We start from the raw sequence: 18216 nt of genomic DNA, 5'->3' as shown, positions 1-18216 counted from the left end.
TGTTCCCTTCTCATCATCTCCATTCTTTCTTCTAACACTTTTAACCCCCCTCTTACCCCCTCATTCCCTCTTTTTTGGTCCTGCCACATGTTCTCCATCATTTTCTTTAAATCTTCTATCCCTTTCATACTTCCCTCCCCCTCTCACCCATCCTTTCCCTCTTCCACTTCCCCTATCTCTCCTGCTCTAGTCGGTGATCTCGGCGTTTTCTTGCTCCTATGGAATGGACTCCCCCCTTCCTCCTTCTTCTCTTCGTCCGTTCCCTCTCTTTTCCTTTTCACATACTCCTCTATGCTACTACATCTTTCTCTCTGTTTCCTCTCTAGCCAGTTGCCTACTCCCTGTTCTTTCCCCACTGTCCCGCCCTCTACGCTTCCCCGTCTGTCTACACTCATCCCCTCTATCTACCTACTCTCTATGCCTAATAACTATCACTCTCTTCCTACCTTCTCTCTTTTAACTCTTATTCTATGCTTTACCCGTCACTCACCTCTCGCTACCTACTTTTTATCCTCTCCTCTCTCCCTACGCCCTTTCCCTATCCCTATATCTCTCTTCTCACTTATTCCTCTCGTCCTTCTCTTTCTATCTCACTCACTCTCACCTCCTATTTTCTCTCTATGCACCTGATAAAGCTCTCACGAAGTAACCGCGTGTTCTCACTAGTCGCACCGGAAACGGAAGCCGTACTAGTTCATACTTTAAAACACATATATTTTTGCCAATTTCTCGATCTGTTTCATCTAGACTGTCAATTATATTTTTCAAAGAGGATATTAATGGAATCACAGACGAAATTGAAACATTAGCACTACTGAGCTCTCTTGTCATTTCTTCGAATGGTTTTAATAATTTAATCAGTTTTTCTAGAACCTCCAATCATGAGATGTAAGCTGAGGGATTTTATGGTTAGAAGATGCATAAAGACATAATGAGTCTTTAATTTGTAAAATTCTCTGTATCATGTAAAACACGTTATTCCATCTTGTAGAACAATCCTGTAATACATGGAGCTTTGGCTGGTCAAGTTTTTCTTGCAATGCTTTTAATTCATCCTGAGCGGTGTTTGAATGATGAAAATGCATCGCTATTTTTTTACATTTTTTTATTAAGTCGCCTATCATCTCTTGTGCGTTTATTCCATCTTTAACTATAAGTTGTATTTGGTGGGCTGTGCAATCTATATCTTTCACATGTAATAAAGACATACTTTTTTTCATATTCGAACCAGAATCTCTTATTATACAAAGAACTTTCTTCATAGGTATATCCCAGAAAGATAACATTTTCTCAATTTTCGCGGCTATATTTTCGCCCGTGTGGCGACCATCATTGAACACCTTTGCTTTTAAAATTATCAATTTTCTTTTATAATTGTGTGTAATTCCATGACAAGTCAAACTTAATAAGGACACTCCAGAAGAAGAATCCGACCATAAGTCTGTTGTAAATGTCATCTTCTCGAACTGTTTTAGTAGTTCTTTCACCTTCTTTTCTACTCTCGAATATATTTGATTACACAAAAATGTTGTAAAATATTGACGTGTCTTGAGGTTATATGAAGGACAAAGATGCTGTATCAATTTACGAAATTCTAAACTTTCGACAAAATTGAAAGGTAAATCTTCCAATGCGATCATTTCGCTGATCAATTGATCAATTTGAAGAGACTTCGAGTTCTTGTTATCCCATTTTTTTATCCTTTCTATGCACTCGACAATAGAACTTTGTTTAAGTTCATTTTTTCTCGACATCTGATGCGGTGATAAATTAGACAAAATAGTAAGTTCTTCTCGTTTTTTATTTTCGAGCTCTTCTAGATTGCTAAACTCTTGTTTGTGTTTTGATTTCATATGGTTTCGCATTGCACTAGTTCTACGCCCTTTGCGCGAGATTAATTTGTTGCAAATTCTACATTTTGCATGATCAGTATCAGAGAGTAAAAAATAAGTCCAAATTGGACTTGAATTATTTTTGCTCATTTTCAATGATGTATTCTGAAAGTTAAAAATAAACAAATACATGATAAATTACTTTAAAGTAAAACTCTGAGGTTAATTGAGGTTAATTACCTATTAAATTAGTGGCAAGTATAAGAACTTACCTGTAAGCACTGTAGATACTATACGTAATTACGTAATATGTAAATATTACGCAAATAAATAATATTACGTAAATAAATAATACGTACTATACAAAATAAAACTCATAAACGTAAACAATGACTGCGTTCCGGCAAGACACTGCTACTGCTACACTAGCGCTGCAGTCTTACGCGCGGGCCAACTGACTGCACCAAACCGACAGGTTCGTGCAAGTCAATATTCGCTTTCGCATTCGCATTCGCAAATGTCTAAAATCGCACATTCATTACATCACTAATATATATATATATATATATCATTATTCCGCAGCAACCGCGAGTAGTTCGCGAGATCGCTGCTAGGCGAGGGCACGACGCTTCTCCTTCTCGTGAGAAAATTTACACCAAAAGGCTTATAAAAGAAAATCACCCACAGCAACAAATTATCTCTCGATGTGTATAGTGAGCTCAATAGGTTTACCTAACAGCAAAGTGTAGTATAATTTTTGTCACTCGAACAGAATCCCTTGGGCCTTGAATAGAGCTTCAGAGAATTGAGAAAATATACAAATAAAATTTTAACCCTTTATCCTTGGTCTTATGCAGTGGCCAGGAAAGAGCGAGAAATACTATAGCTACTTTCGGGACAGATTATATATTTAGGGGCTAAGATTCAGAAAGTTACATATACAGCTTGGTACTAGCCATTTTTTCTAGATAGATGCTAGACAGAATCTAGAAAAACTATCCAGAACCTAGCTATATGCAAGGCGAAATTTCCACGTGAGTATTGTCATTGTCATCGTCGTCATCACCCGATGCCCAGTTAACATAATATTCCGTGCATATTTTATCATTGGTTCTACGTTGATACTAGTGATATTCTTGGTATTTACTGCAAAATATTCTCAGTATATTCTACGAAGCAGAAGAAGGCGGAAATAGGAATGTACTCAGTATGTTCTCAGAAAATAGTAGTACATATCTCGAATGTTCTCAGAATGTACTACTGCAATATCGAACATTCTTAGCATCTACATGTGCTGTATGATGCACGCACGCACGCACTTTTCTCTTATTATCTAAAGTAAAGCATCAATATTTGTTTTATAGTTGTTATATATTTCTAATTGCTAGGAATAAAAAATAAAGAATTACAAGTTTTGTAATGTTGTAACGATAGTGTTTTTTTTAAGGAACAAGGAAACAAAGACTTAATAACTAAATTGAAAATAAAATTAAAATTAAAATTAAAATTAAAAATTTTTTATGTCTTTTGGTACATTCATGAATTTTTTTAAATGTTTTTATAACATAATGGCGGCCGTAACATGATTGGATAGGTACTTTTTTTGGAGCGCTTTATAGAGCCGACATATAAAAGCCGCCAATCGCAATCTAGAATAACCAAAACTCAAAATTTTTTTCAAAACTAAGTGTAAAAGTTAAAGAAAAGTGTAGGCATTTCTCGAAATATTGATTTTTGTGAAAATGGCACGCATTTAAACGTTATAAATTTTACGTAAAAATTTCGCAGACAATTATTTATAACAAAGGAAATAATTAATATTTCGAAAAATTCCTATGCTATTCTTTAGCTTTTGAACTAAACTTTAAAAAAAACTTTAATTTTTTATTCTAGGTCACGATTGATGACTTTTATTTGTCGGGCCGTGTCCTTAGAAAAATTTACTTCACAAAACCTAAAAAAAAACCTAATACTTAAAAAAAAAAAACTTAAAAAATATCTAAATTCGGACATTTTAAACTTTATTTAAAAATAAGCTAAAAAGTTACTTCAAGAAAAATTACTTTCAAAAATGAAACTTACTTCTTAAGAAGTTTTCTTATAAAATTTTTAATAATAAAAGAAATTTCTTATAAAATATTTAATAATAAAAGTAAAATTTAAAGAAATAAGACTAAAAATAAGACTAATAAAACTAATGAAAATAAAATAAAAATTTACATATATGTTTAATGTTAAACAGTTTAATAGTCAAGATTTATTTAATATTTGTACGTAAGTATTATACAAATAGAAAGTATAAATAAAAAATTAGTTTTAGCATTCGTTAATCTGTTGCATTTACAGCAAACAAATACCAAAACTAATTTTCTATTTATACTTTCTATTTGTACTTAAGTACAAATATTAAATGTGTCTCGACTATTAAATTGTTTCATTTACTTCAAACATGTTCGCGACTTGGCGACAAGTTTGCTAGTTAGCTCTACGGATAAAAGCAGGATGAGAGGACGCCGTGGAACAATGCTCAAATAAATAATACAACGTTGATCTGACGTGGAAGTCACATATAATACTCAGACCGAATCTGGGCTGTCGTATATTTAAGATCACTGATATAAAATAACATCATGCACACGCTTGTTCTTTACTGAGCACAATAATGAGTTTAACAAATGATATCAAGTCTTGCTCACTTACACGGGAGAGATTATACTAATCTGTTACCGGTGGTGATCAGAATACCCGTGAGCCGCGACGCCGGCGTGCGCGTAGCGTGGTGAGCTTGAGTCTCTCGTTGATGATGTACCTGAGCGATGATAGTGAGTCTCTCTTCATCGCTAGATGAGTCCTTCCGTTGAGCAGTCTCTGAATCAGTATTCAAAGATCCCACGAGTAGAATCGAGCTTAAGGGGATCCTAAAGTCGTCTGTTTTACCGACAGAATTATACAATTTGTTCCAAGGTCCAACTTTTTATTGCATTTACAGAATTAAAAATCCTTCTCCACAATTAAAGTATAGACGATAACAATGTGCGGATATAACAATTTTATACGAAAAATAAAAAAAAAATTTTAATTGTCGGCGTCTGGTGTGGACTTGTAACAAAATGTGCTTGATATAAAAGTTGTGTACCTTGTACAGGGTGTTGCAGCAACATATAGGTCAGTATGACAGGTTGCTTATTGGTGCAGGCGCGCACGGTAATCCACAACTACGTAGGCTTCGACGCATTATGTCGCGAGAGTAGCTACAGTAAATTTGCAGAAGCAGAACATGAAGTCATGATGAAGTCAAAATGACATCATAATGCGCCGAAGATTACGCAGTTGTGGATTACCGTGCGCGTCTGCATGAATAGGCAACCCGTCATACTGACCTATATGTTGCTGCAACACCCTGTACGTATAAATCAAGTCAGATCCGCACACGAATGAACATTAAGGAACAATACTATGCTTTCAGATTGAGCGTAGGCGTCTTAATAAAAAAGATACACATTGATAAACATTTCGTGTCTCAAAAGAGCAATCTAAAACATTTTTTCTAATTCTTGGTATGAAATTCAATTTATAAGCTGATATTAATACATGAACTTTAATTCTGGAAAAGGATTTCTAAATCTATAAAAGAAATATATACAAAACTTTGTTAAAAGGATGCTAAACTGCCCATCAAACTTGATTGAGGTCGATAATGCAGAGTCATTATTTATCCTTGTTCATGAAAAAATTTGCTTTAAAATACAAGTTATATAGCTTATACTTACAAATAAATAGTGTCTCGCAGTTTGGAATAGAAGGAATAAGACTATATTTGTCAAATTACGTTTACAAGCCGTAAAAAAACATATTTATGTAATCAAAAATTTTATTTATTTAAGCGCTTTTATTTTTAAAATATCTTTTTTGTACGGCTTGTAATCGTAAATTGACAATTATAATCTTATTCCTCAATCTATTCCGAACCCGGGAACACCATTCATTTGTACGTATAAGCTACATAACTTGTATTTTGAAGCAAATATTTTTATGACCAAATAAACTTTAAAAATTTTTTTGCATTTTTGGTCTTTATCTAATCGTTCCCGGGTTCATTTGTGTACGTACTTTAAAAGTGTAAAAGGATTATCAATTCTGTAAATTCAATTCGAAATTAAGTAATAAATACAGAATGTCGGTAAAACACACGGCTTTAGCATCCTCTTAATGACGTGCACAAATGATTCTACATTATCGCCCTCGATTGAAGAGTCATTTGTGCACGTCATTAACAAAATTTTGTATATATTTCTTTTATAGATTTAGAAATCTTTTTCCAGAATTAAAATTTATAATATTATTATATCAGATATTATTAATATCAGCTTATGAATTGAATTTCATACCAAGAATTTAAAAAAATTTTCAGATTGCTCTTTTGAGACACGAAATGTTTACCAATGCGTATCTTTTTTATTAAGACGCCTACGCTTAATCTGAAAGCATGGTATTATTCTTTAATGTTCACTCGTGTCCGGACCTGACTTGATTTATACGTACAAGGTGCACAACTTTTATATCAAGCACATTTTGTTACGAGTTCACGTCAGACGCCGACAATTAAAAAATTTTTTTCGTTACGTTCGTTATCGTCTATACTTTAATTGTGGAGAAGGATTTTTAATTCTGTAAATGCAATAAAAAGATAGGCATTGGTAAAAATTGTCGGTAAAACAGACGACATTAGGATCTCCTTAAAATATGTCGAAACGGTCGATGGAAAACGTAAACCGACGCGATGCCATAGAGCACACGTACCGAACTACCGAAGTGAAACGGGAGACGAGCTGACGCATGCGCGAGGTACGCTAGCGCGGCGCTCCATCATCTAGATTAGCCTAGTCTGATAGATGCTGCCACCTGACGCGACGATAGTGCGAGCTCAATATATACTGAATTCTGAACAAAACATATATGTAAATTTTTATTTCCTTTTTATTTAATTGATTGTATGATTTGTTGTAAAACTTCCTGTTGTTTTGGATTCCCACTCGGCAAGTAATGTTGTTGAAATATTCTAATATTTGAAAATGATACATAAATATTTTGTTAACATTTTAATTGTAACTTTGCATGTAAAATATTTTAAAAGTAAATCTGCACTATATTTTTGTAATAATGCAAATGCTATATTTCTGAAATCTTTGAGACAAGATAAAAAAGTTTGCTTTCATATTTGCAAAACCCGCTGTAAACCAATTATATAGACAATTTCATTTTTATCTTCACATTTAACAATTTCATCGATCCTGTTTTAATTATTATTATCATAATATTTTTTAAGTGTATCTGCAATTTCTTGGATAAAATGTATTTAAGATATTTTCTGAAATGTTTCTGCTATCTGCATAGATATGTTTCTGAAATATTTCAATAATATTATCGAAATATTACTAAAATCTTTCAAAAAGATTGCACTTGAAATGATCGCGGACATTGAAACATTGCAGAAGTGTTGCAGAAATAGTCGTGAAATATTTCTGTAATATTGCTGTATACAGTGTAACATTTCAAATAAAATATTTTAGAAACATTACATTCCGAGTGGGTTACTTATTTGTGCTGCTATTTCACGTAGCAGAAAAAAGCATCTGCTTTTTGCCTGCTGCTGCTATTTTGTTCCATTGTTAATGGTTCCGCCTGTTCCTGAACATCTTACCAAGAAAAACTTGGTAAGGAGAGCAACATAAGTAAAATGTCTGAATTGTTATGTACATTGCCTGACAATGATTCATTCCTGGGCATCCCTCGCGGAGTATTTAAGAAAAACGTAAGAATTACTCATGGTGCTTACCCCGTGAAAGGTCCCTAGGAACGAATCATTGTCAGACAGTATATGTAAATTTATTTGGTTTGTCTTATTAAGTGATATCAGCGCAATGTTAAATTAGTTTAAAATTAAAATATGTACACATATTATTAAAAAGTATATATGTACGAAAAGTCTAAAATATATTATAAAATGTTCTTATAATCCGTGTAATAGATTTTTCTGATATAAGCAATTTTATCTAAATTATTAATTGCAATTTTATATATAAATTATAATTCCATGTAATATTGGTTAATAAAAAGGATAGTATTAAAAATTAATTAAAAATTTAAAACTAAGCATAAAATGGATGTTCTATAAAGTTTATTTACATAGAATTTTAAACTGAAGGTCAAGAATTGTAGAAAAACTTTAAAGTTTAGAGTTATTTTAGAATCACTTCAGATTTATTAAGATTACTTAAAAAATACTTTTTTATCCTTCTTAAAGTCGGTTCTTAAAATCTTTGATTCTTCTAAAATTCTCTTAAAGTTAATATTTACGTACTTTAAAATTTTTTAAATCACTTTAGAGTAACCTTTTATATACTTTAGCTTACCTAAAAATTTTTTCAGTAAACTTTTAAATTTATAAGGTTACTTTCAAAAACTTTAACTTTATTTAAAGTAGATTTTCCTAAGGGTAAAGCGCTAAAAAAAAACTATCTGTCCTTGAATCATGCTACGACTGCCATTTTGTTTCAAAAACATTTGAAAAAATTCATGGACGTACTTTAAAGCGTATAAAATAAACCTATATAATTTGCTCTTTAAGTTAATACTCCCCCAAAAATAATTTAAAATTTTACACTGATGTTACCCCTTAAAACAAATGAATTCACATTGATATATTTTTTGAAACATTTCAAACCCTATTAACATTTATCAGATCTTTTAAAAACCATTGAAAAAAAATTTTTTTAAATCTTAAACAATTTAAAATTATCCAGTAGTTACTGTTACAATTAATGATTTTAGATATCCATATTTTCAAGTCGGCGATCCATATATCATTAATAGTAAAAAAATTGGTGTCGTATCTCAACGAGATTTCGTTATGAATAAAATAAATCTTCCACCTCCTGCGCCCAAGCAACACAATTATTCTCAGGAAGATGTCATTAATAATTTAATTCAATCGAGGTAAGACAATTTACTATAATCTATATGAGTATATATAAAATACACAGTCACACCATTTATACCAGCTCTATTATGAAGAAAATAATATACTATATGTATACATATGAAGAACTATAATTACGTAAATTCTACATTTTTAATTTTTCGATTATTAAATGTTCGAATTGTAGTGAAATGAAATTTATTCTAGAGCACCAGAAAAGATGCTTGTTGAATCACAACAGCAGGCAGCAGTCTTACCGTTGCTAAATCATAACAATCACAGTAATGCCTCTAAATGGGACGAGGACAATTTTGCTGATCTTCTAGGGTGCGTTGCACGATTTTTCACACACACACACACACACACGCACGCACGCACGCACGCACGCACGCACGCACGCACGCACGCACGCACGCACGCACGCACGCACGCACGCACGCACGCACGCACACGCACCGCACACGCACACGCACCGTACACGCACACACAATTTTCCATTATGTCATTCTCCGATTAGCTCTAATCTAATTATCTACTGATTCGTCTTAGAAGCAAAATTGTGCCAGAAAATCCAAACGCGACATTAATCCCAAATCGTGTATGCAAGGAAAATTGTGCCAATTGGAATGCAAACTATCAACAATCCGACAATTTGCATAGCAATGCGAATTGGTCCTTACCAACGTGGAAGGAATCACCTTCGAGAATGTCGAGGAATCAATCAAATCAGTCCAACCAAACCAAGAACATGCGCAAAGTCTCGGCAAAACAACACTATCTTAGTGTGGCTCGATATGTCGCAGGCCAGAGCACAAATTTGCCATCCAGGTATATAAAATTCCGAAATCCAATCTACAGAATTTTTGTTGCAAGCGTAATATTAGTAATCAGTTATTTTTTGATACAACTGCAAATCAGATAGAATGTAATTTCCAGCCACTTAATAAATGTGCTTAACTTAATGTCATTTGAAAAGAATTATATTCGAATGAAACAATCTTACATTAGAAAATCTTAAGAAAATATCTTAAGAAAAATATCCAATAGTTTTGATTGGAAATAACCGTTTTAGTCTTTTTCCAATCATTTTGTAATCGGAAAATTCAACAAAAATGATCAATATTCTAAACTGCTAAAATGCAATTTCCAATAAAATGTGAACAAAAAAGGATGTGCCATAGGTCTATCCGTTAAAATTTTATAGGATATACCGACAATTTAGTAGGACATTACATTTAAATAGGATAAAAAGAAAGTATTTCGTTCGATAAAATAATATCCGATAAAATAATATCCGACCAGATCTGACCCAAACTAAATGCACTTGATCGGATTATCTGTTAAAAAAATAATAAACGGATATTTTATTTTGGATATTCCCGTGTGGAAATTTGACCGTAGTAAACTAGTTTGGTTCTAGCGTTTGGTTAGTTTTTCCAGTTTATTTTTCTTAGCTAAGCGCTAGAAAGGATTTAGCTCGCGTGTATTTGGTAGGTACCGTACGTAGATGGATTTTGTACCGGCCGTACTGACCGCAGCAGCAGCGAGTAGTTCGCAAGATCTCTGCTGAGCGAGGGCGCAGCGCTTCTCTTTCTCGTGAGAAGATTTACACTAAAAAGTTTATAAAAGAAGACCACTCACGGCTTACCTAGATGCACTAGCAGCAAAATGTAGTACATATTATTTTTATTACTCGAAGAGAGTTCCTGGACCTCTGCAACTCTGAGAGAGCTTCCGAGAATTGATAAAGACAATTGGTATAAAAATAAAATTTTAAGCCTCGAACCTCAGTCTTATGCAGTAGCCAAGAAGTAGCGAGAAACCTCTATAGTCATATGCAAGGTGAAATTTCTACACGGATTTTTAATAAACTGTGAACGGATATTTTGTCTGTTCAATGTAATAAAAAATATGTATTTGTTACTTTTTCGATGAACAATCCGATTCTTTCTATTGGAAAAAGCCTGGAAATTTTTCTCAGTGTACGATATGATTGTGTGCAAGTTGATTTATATATTTTAACTAATATTATGCAAAATTTAATTGCTTTATTGCCAAATATTTTCTTTTCGTTAATCTTAAACGTGTTTAAGTTTGTTAGGTCAATTTGTAATATTTTTCAAGTCACTTTATGTTACACATTACCTATATCTAAATCGAGCCTTATTGACTCACTTTACCAAACATGTCGTTGAAAATTTCATGACAATAGACTTGTTAGAATATACGATCATTTCTGCTACATGTGATATATACATTCTAGTATATTTTAGCAATTATTGTTTTGATTATCGAAATTTTAACATGCTCATTGCATTTATTGGATGGCGGTAAATGTATACTGAATGGAACAATTTTTCAAAATTAAAATGTATGGGTAATGACAAGTGTATATTATACATATATGACTATTATATTAAAACTTTGTGTAATTTCTTATTGTTCATATTGATCTTATTGGTCAAATTCAAATATGCAATAAACAGCTTATGCATCTTTATTAATACATGTTGCTGCTTTTTAATTTAATGGTTTTTTTCTATTTATTTTCAAGAAATGAAGACTCCAATATCAATCAATCTAAATTGTTATTGAATGGATTCATTGGTCAGACAACAGCCAATAAATATGAGGATTTTACAGACTCATTTTGGAGGCCTAGAAATAATATTGAAAGTCAGACAAGGCAACATTATCTCGCACGAAATCGCTACATCACCGAACAAAATTTGAGATTACCTTATCCTAGCGTATATGGTACTCAAAATATCAGTAAGTACTTTTACATAAGTACTTATGTACATTGCTATTGTATTCTTGGTTTAAAAAATAGTGCAATTTTTTCTTATTAATCAAATATTGCACTGCAAAGATTAGTTCCTTTCTATTCTAGTTTCTATTTTAGAAAAATAGCATTTTTTTAATATACCTATTTTTGAAATAGGAATGCAAATGCTATAATAGTTTATTTGCATATAGAAATAGTTAATAAGTTGTAAGTCTGATAATATCAGTTAATATGGTATTTCTTTCCGATAGAGAGTTCGAATAAGCCCATGTTTCAACCAAACTTGTTTGGGAATGTTTTCAACACGAAAGCCAGCAGTGGACCTCATGGTCGAATAAATTGGGCAGCGAAATACCTCAAATGACTGTTGTAGAAGTTCGTTTTTATCAAATCAATAATTTGTCATTGTGGCCTTTTTTAGGCGAATTTCAACTGTGATAGAACAATCATTGTCGTTCCATTGTGTGGTAGAGATGCAAGTAGAAAAAACACATTTTTTCCATAAAGTAAAGTTTTACGAAAGAATTGAGAAGTAATGTGTTACTTGTAACAGCTTTACCTTTTTTTGTAACAATCGTAATTTTTTTTCTACCTGTAACGATAATAGTGATGGTGTTAAATTTATACAATAACGAATTTTATTTTATAAACGTATGGATTATGGTTGAAATTAATCAAAACTATTATTAATTTTATATTTAATTTATCAGTGAAAAATAATTATTACTTTCTAAGCAACGGTAACACGTTACTTTTTAAAAATTAACAGTAAAAAACAGTAAAAAGTTATTTAGATTTTTATGAAGTAACTAATCCCTCTGGTCATACTTTAATTACATGGAGTGTGACATGTCTGACAGAACGGAATCATTATGATCTTGAATTGCAACATTTTCATATGATCAAAGTTCTATTAAAAGAGATATTATAATATATAGATTGCTATAAGTCATCCATGTTAGTTGATCATGTATGAAAAAGTTTAATTTTCTGAGAAATAATGATTCGGAAAACGATAATGTATATAGGTATATTATAATTATACTATACCGTGTATGTGTACACACACACACACACACACACACACACACACACACACACACACACACACACACACACACACACACACACACACACACACACACACACACACACACACACACACACACACACACACACACACACACACACACACACACACTTGTATATATTAATTATATACCGCATAATCTTTTTGTGACATTTGATTATAATAAAACGATTTTCGAAAATCATGTTCTAAATTATAGAATAAATATTAATTAAATACTTATAATAATATTTTTCGCTCGTTTTTCTAAATAATAGAATAATGATAACAAGAGAGGTCGATTAAGGCGAGCAACTATCAGATTGAATATAATGCTAAAGTACAAACCCCAATAATATTGGAGTGAACATCCGCTCCAAAACGGTCATTCTATGTGGATGTGATCATAGATTTGAGGTAGAAACGATGTAAAAATTTTACGAACTTTAGAAACATCCTTATAATATGCACATATGTATTCGTTAGAAAATTTCTAACGAATATTTCAACATTTATCGACATGCGCTACTTTCACGATTCACACTGTTACTTGACACCATTCCTATTTATACTCTTTAATATTGTAAAATTAGATATTTAAATTTAGATTGTTAGACTGATAAAGACTAAGCAAGTCGAAACGTATCTTTTAAATTTTTGAATATTAATAAAGGAACTTTGTACTTTAGCATTATATTCAATCTGGTAGTTGCTTGTCGACCTCTTTTGTTATTATTCTATTAAATACGTTATATATTCGATTGAAAATTCATGTGAAAAATAATATTACACCGTGTTATATCTGATATAAAACATATACAAATATGACATTAGAACAAAAAATATAACATATAACAAATAAGTAATATACACGTTTTCTATTATATGTATGCATTCATTTACTATACTTTTTCCTGTGTTATTCTGTTATTTTATATTCCAAAGACTTCAATGTCTTGTTACAACTCTTAAAAACTTTATATTCTTGTACAAAATAATTTTAATTTAGCATTACAAATGTATGAAATTTTAATAAAATAATCTTTTCCCCAAATAGAACAAAAAATGTATTTTCTCTACAAAAGTAATGATATAAAGAAAATGCGCCAACTATAAAAATGGATGTTCATACGAACTAGAAAATCTATTACAAATAATTATTTGTACAAATATTACAAATAAACATTTTACTACAAAAACTTGGCGCTGCTAAACCGAATAATTTGTTTTAATACAAAATCACTTTCTTATAATCTAATATTCTTAGATAGTATAATTCTTACATACTAAAATAATAATTACTTGATAACAATTACTAAAATTACAATTTTTTACAATCAAAATCGTAATGGCATTATATACGTATAACATAATACACACACGCATGAGAGAAAGAGAAAGAAAGAGACATTCGAACATACGTACGCACACAGAGAGAACTGTTTCTTTGAATTTAATATATGTATTTGTTTGAATTATATTTGTTTCACTGGAAAAAATTTATTTCTTACAAAAATTGGATTGTTTTGTTACATTAAATCATATTGTTTGGCGGAATAATCACTATTATTTGAAACAATTTAATTAAATATTTAATTTAAATAAAAACATTATTTGATTCAAATAAGATTTAATCTTATTGATCTTGGTCGCAGCAGCCGCGATGTAGTTCGCGGACCGCCACTAGGCGACGATGTACGTGACACCTTTCTCGTAATGCAATTTACACTTTAAAGGCTATATAAGCAGACCACCCACGGTAACAAAAAACGCATCAACCTATGACATCGTGGTGAGCTCTTTGGGCCTACGTATTTTTTATTACATCTTAAGGATACATCTTAGTTGTCATGGCTAAATTTTAGTTTTGATAACGAATATTTTTTCTGCATGTAGTAGTAATCACCTATTCGGTCACGAGCTTCTGTTTCCTTGTAAGAAAAATATGTGCTCAAATAGTGTTTTATCGTTGAATAACACTAGAATTTGAATCAAAGAAAAAACTAAATTCTTTCAAAAAATATTATATTTAAAAGAAACAATTACTTTGTTTAAAAGTCCAAACAATTGTATTTGTTAGTTCAAACATCAGTTTCATTGGCGTATACCAATAAACAAATTTGTTTGACTTAAAGAAAATTTATTAAATCCAAAGAAACTTTTCTCTCTGTGCATAAGGTAAATGTCCCTATTCCCGACCATGTCCTCATGACCGACCACTTTGACGTGAAACGTTGTTTACGAGGCTGCCAATTCATTAACAGGTTTATTAATGAAGTACAAAAATTCCGGAATTCATGCAGTACAAAAGGATTGTAGCGTGCAGAGTAAGTACAATAATTAGATATACTTTTTTCCGTATTTCTTGCCGCACGTCACCATCCACGCGTATTATTAAGAATGAGATTAAGAATTGTCGATCGTCTAATTAATCCGTATTTCGTTCAAAATCCTTTTGTAAGGAATAATTCAAGCGCTAAATGGTTTGTTACAGTTTGATTGCCATACTTGAAAACAAAAATCAGTCGGAAACTGTTTATTTTTTATTTATTCGATGGTCGAGGTTGGGCACAGCAAAACGCATGTCCCCTTACCCATCACCGTACACGTAAACGTCAGTGTATTGTCGAACATTAAAAAAATCTTTAAAAATATTAAACATTTTGTAAATTTTAAAATAATATTTTTAAAATATTATATAAATTTTGTTGTTTGATCATAAAGGGAGCGTCTGAAATGGCCACGTTCAAAATGGCTACGCGTAAATTTGACCACGTTCGAAAATATTGCACGGGGGTTAATTTGCCCACGTTCGAAATGGCCATGTCTGAAACGGCCACGTTCGAAATAGCCACGTTCGGAATGGCCACGGGAAATATTGCACGGAGTTCAATTTACCCACGTTCGAAACCGCCACGTTCGAAATGGTCACGTATACTTTACTTGATTTCCAATACAATGCACATGGGTTAGCGACTTGGACAGGTGGGTGTGGGAGGGTGGCCGAAGGTTTCTTTGCACCCACCCGTGTGTGTGTATGTGGTGTGTGTGTGTGTGTGTGTGTGTGTGTGTGTGTGTGTGTGTGTGTGTGTGTGTGTGTGTGTGCAAAAAATTATCTGCACCACATGGGTTTGCCACTTTCCACGCAAAACAAGATGTTCGTTAAAATACGTATATAGACATTGATAGATATTTAAATATCTACAATGAGAAATAGTACATCGAATCGACATCGATTCGACATCGAAATCATCATTTTAATGTGCCTCAGGAGTGCTTTTTGACAGATATATCTGGATCCATCCACGTGATTAAAAATTTTTTTGCGCTGTGAATAATTTTTATTTTTACTCATAATTAAAGTTATTGATATTACGTTTACATTTATAAATATCTTTGTATGTATACATGTATATATACATATATACAAGGTGAGTTTTAATGGCTGTCCCAACTTTTTACCATGAGAGATGGAATTACCGACTGCAATCTTCCCAGTGAACACAGTAATATAGCAGCAGTGTAACAGCAATGTAACCGAATATAACAGGTTACGTTACTCTGAAATTACACGTAACTTACATGTAAGTTACAATTTCCGACTCAGCAATATAACATGTTATAATTACATGTTATCTAACCGTTACACAACAGTTACAAAGAAAAATAAAATAAAATAAAAATTTCATTTTTTTAAAATTATTTTTATCAACAGCACATACTAAATTTAGAATAAATTTTTATTAATTAATTAAATTTAAATTATATTATTTTTTATTTTATTCTTACTTGCCGCTGCTAGGTTTGAACCCGGGACCTTAGGATTACGAACCTTGTACTCTACCTGCTACGCCAATTTGACTCATCGATATGGGTACTTGTTATTGTCTACATATACTTATATGTAAACTGACGCGACTATATTATTTTTTATAAAAGCAATTAAATTTTGCAAAACATTAAAAATAAATAGCATTAATTTATTTACTTATTAATTTTATTGTTAAATTTATCTTTTTCCATAACCTTAATAATTTGATGGAAATTGCGATCTATTTAGCACTAATCTTTGAAGCGTTCAAATGATTAATTAGATGGTTAACTATATAGATCATAATTCTAAGAAAAATTGAATAGTATACATTTATTATTCTGTTTTTGTTCAGCACATGATGAATTTAGATTTTGTGCATTTTTTGTGCGCAGTAATTGTAGACAAACCGTTATTTTTGAAAACATTATCTTTATAATAATTTTTTTTATTATCAAATAGATCTGTCATTCAGGATGTTATAATGTTGTCTGATTTATGAGTCAACTACGATGCATCGTTCCGTAATAACATTGATACGACGTGTTATGTTACGATTATACAATTTTTGTTGAATAACTGTAACGCCAAAACGATGTATAATAGCTATATCACTTGCGTATAACAAATATTACGTAACAGGTTATTTCCATGTCATATAGCACCTACATATCACAAGAATAACAATGTTAAATTACATGTAACTTCCATGTTATATTGCCGCTATAAAATTTGTTCACTGGGTTAGTACGCACATGTACGGCATTTGCACATGCATATGTATATACAGGGTGTCTCAAATCTGGTGTGCAATACTTCATGGAAAGATAGACGGGATCGAGATGAACATAAAAATCCAATATAGTCTTGGTTAGGTCTATCAATAATCAAGATATAAATTTTTTAATTTATGCGAATGAGAGCGCGCCTTGCGCGCCGAAGGAAGGGCTCGAGCCGCTCGAGCCATAGCACGGCCTACTGTCTCAAGCATTGGCTGCCGGCGGTGGCGGGGGGAAGAAGGAGAAGCGTGGCGTCGCACAGCGGGCTGGATCGCCAAATAAGCGGTCAAAAGTTAATAGCTTCTTACGTATTGAATAAAAATGATTGCAATTTTGTATTTAATGATTTTTAAGGTCACTGTTTAAGAATATGATAATTGTTAAAAAACAAATGGCGACTTTAATATGGCGCGCATAAAATTAATGAAAGTTTGTTAAAATTACATTATATTTATATTATATACCTTAATAAAATTAGTTATACTCATGTTCCAAAATTAACAATTGTTTTACATCATTTAATAAATTATTTTTTGTTTTAATATTAGCAACTGTTAATTATGAGATATATGGATCGGAAGAAAGTAGAAGTCTCTTGAAAATGTTTCATTAGTTTTTTCTCGCAAACATTTTCGAGTATAATTTTTTCTATATTTTCTAATGTCCTTATTACGAGATTCCAATCACAAATGTAAAATTTAATTACTTTTTAGAGTTGTCAAAAGTGGCATAAAAAATTTTACTTTATTGTCTACGTAAAAGTTTAAAAATGTTTGACTCGCTATAACTTCAAGAGAATAGGTTAAGTTGCATAATATAAATCAATGTATTACAAAAGACTAACACAAGCTAACATGCTGAGTCAACTTGCAAAATGTTCTTCAAGCTTTACATAAACAGTAGAATTAAACAGTTCTTGCTATTATTTGCAACTTTAAAAAATAATTGAATTGCAATT

The 18216-nt window shown here is 31.7% G+C and overlaps 1 protein-coding gene across 2 annotated transcripts in view; it reads left to right on the top strand.

Annotated features, from left to right (window-relative positions):
- The window catches only part of LOC105831284 (serine/threonine-protein kinase dyf-5), an 81039-nt gene extending 67338 nt beyond the window's left edge, over positions 1-13701 (top strand). The window contains exons 6-10 of one of the 2 annotated variants that reach the window (XM_028189740.2): positions 8664-8828; positions 9019-9138; positions 9361-9639; positions 11366-11583; positions 11851-13701. In XM_028189740.2, the coding sequence (XP_028045541.1) occupies positions 8664-8828; positions 9019-9138; positions 9361-9639; positions 11366-11583; positions 11851-11963 (895 nt within the window). In that variant the 3' untranslated portion in view covers positions 11964-13701. The remainder of the gene's footprint in view (positions 1-8663; positions 8829-9018; positions 9139-9360; positions 9640-11365; positions 11584-11850) is intronic. The other variant, XM_012671299.3, reaches the window with a different exon arrangement.
- The last annotated feature ends 4515 nt before the right edge of the window (positions 13702-18216 follow it).

Source organism: Monomorium pharaonis, chromosome 3, assembly GCF_013373865.1.
Source record: "Monomorium pharaonis isolate MP-MQ-018 chromosome 3, ASM1337386v2, whole genome shotgun sequence".
Lineage (NCBI taxonomy): Eukaryota > Metazoa > Arthropoda > Insecta > Hymenoptera > Formicidae > Monomorium > Monomorium pharaonis.
Note: the sequence above shows the minus strand (reverse complement) of the source record. Positions and strands in the feature narration are given on the sequence as shown.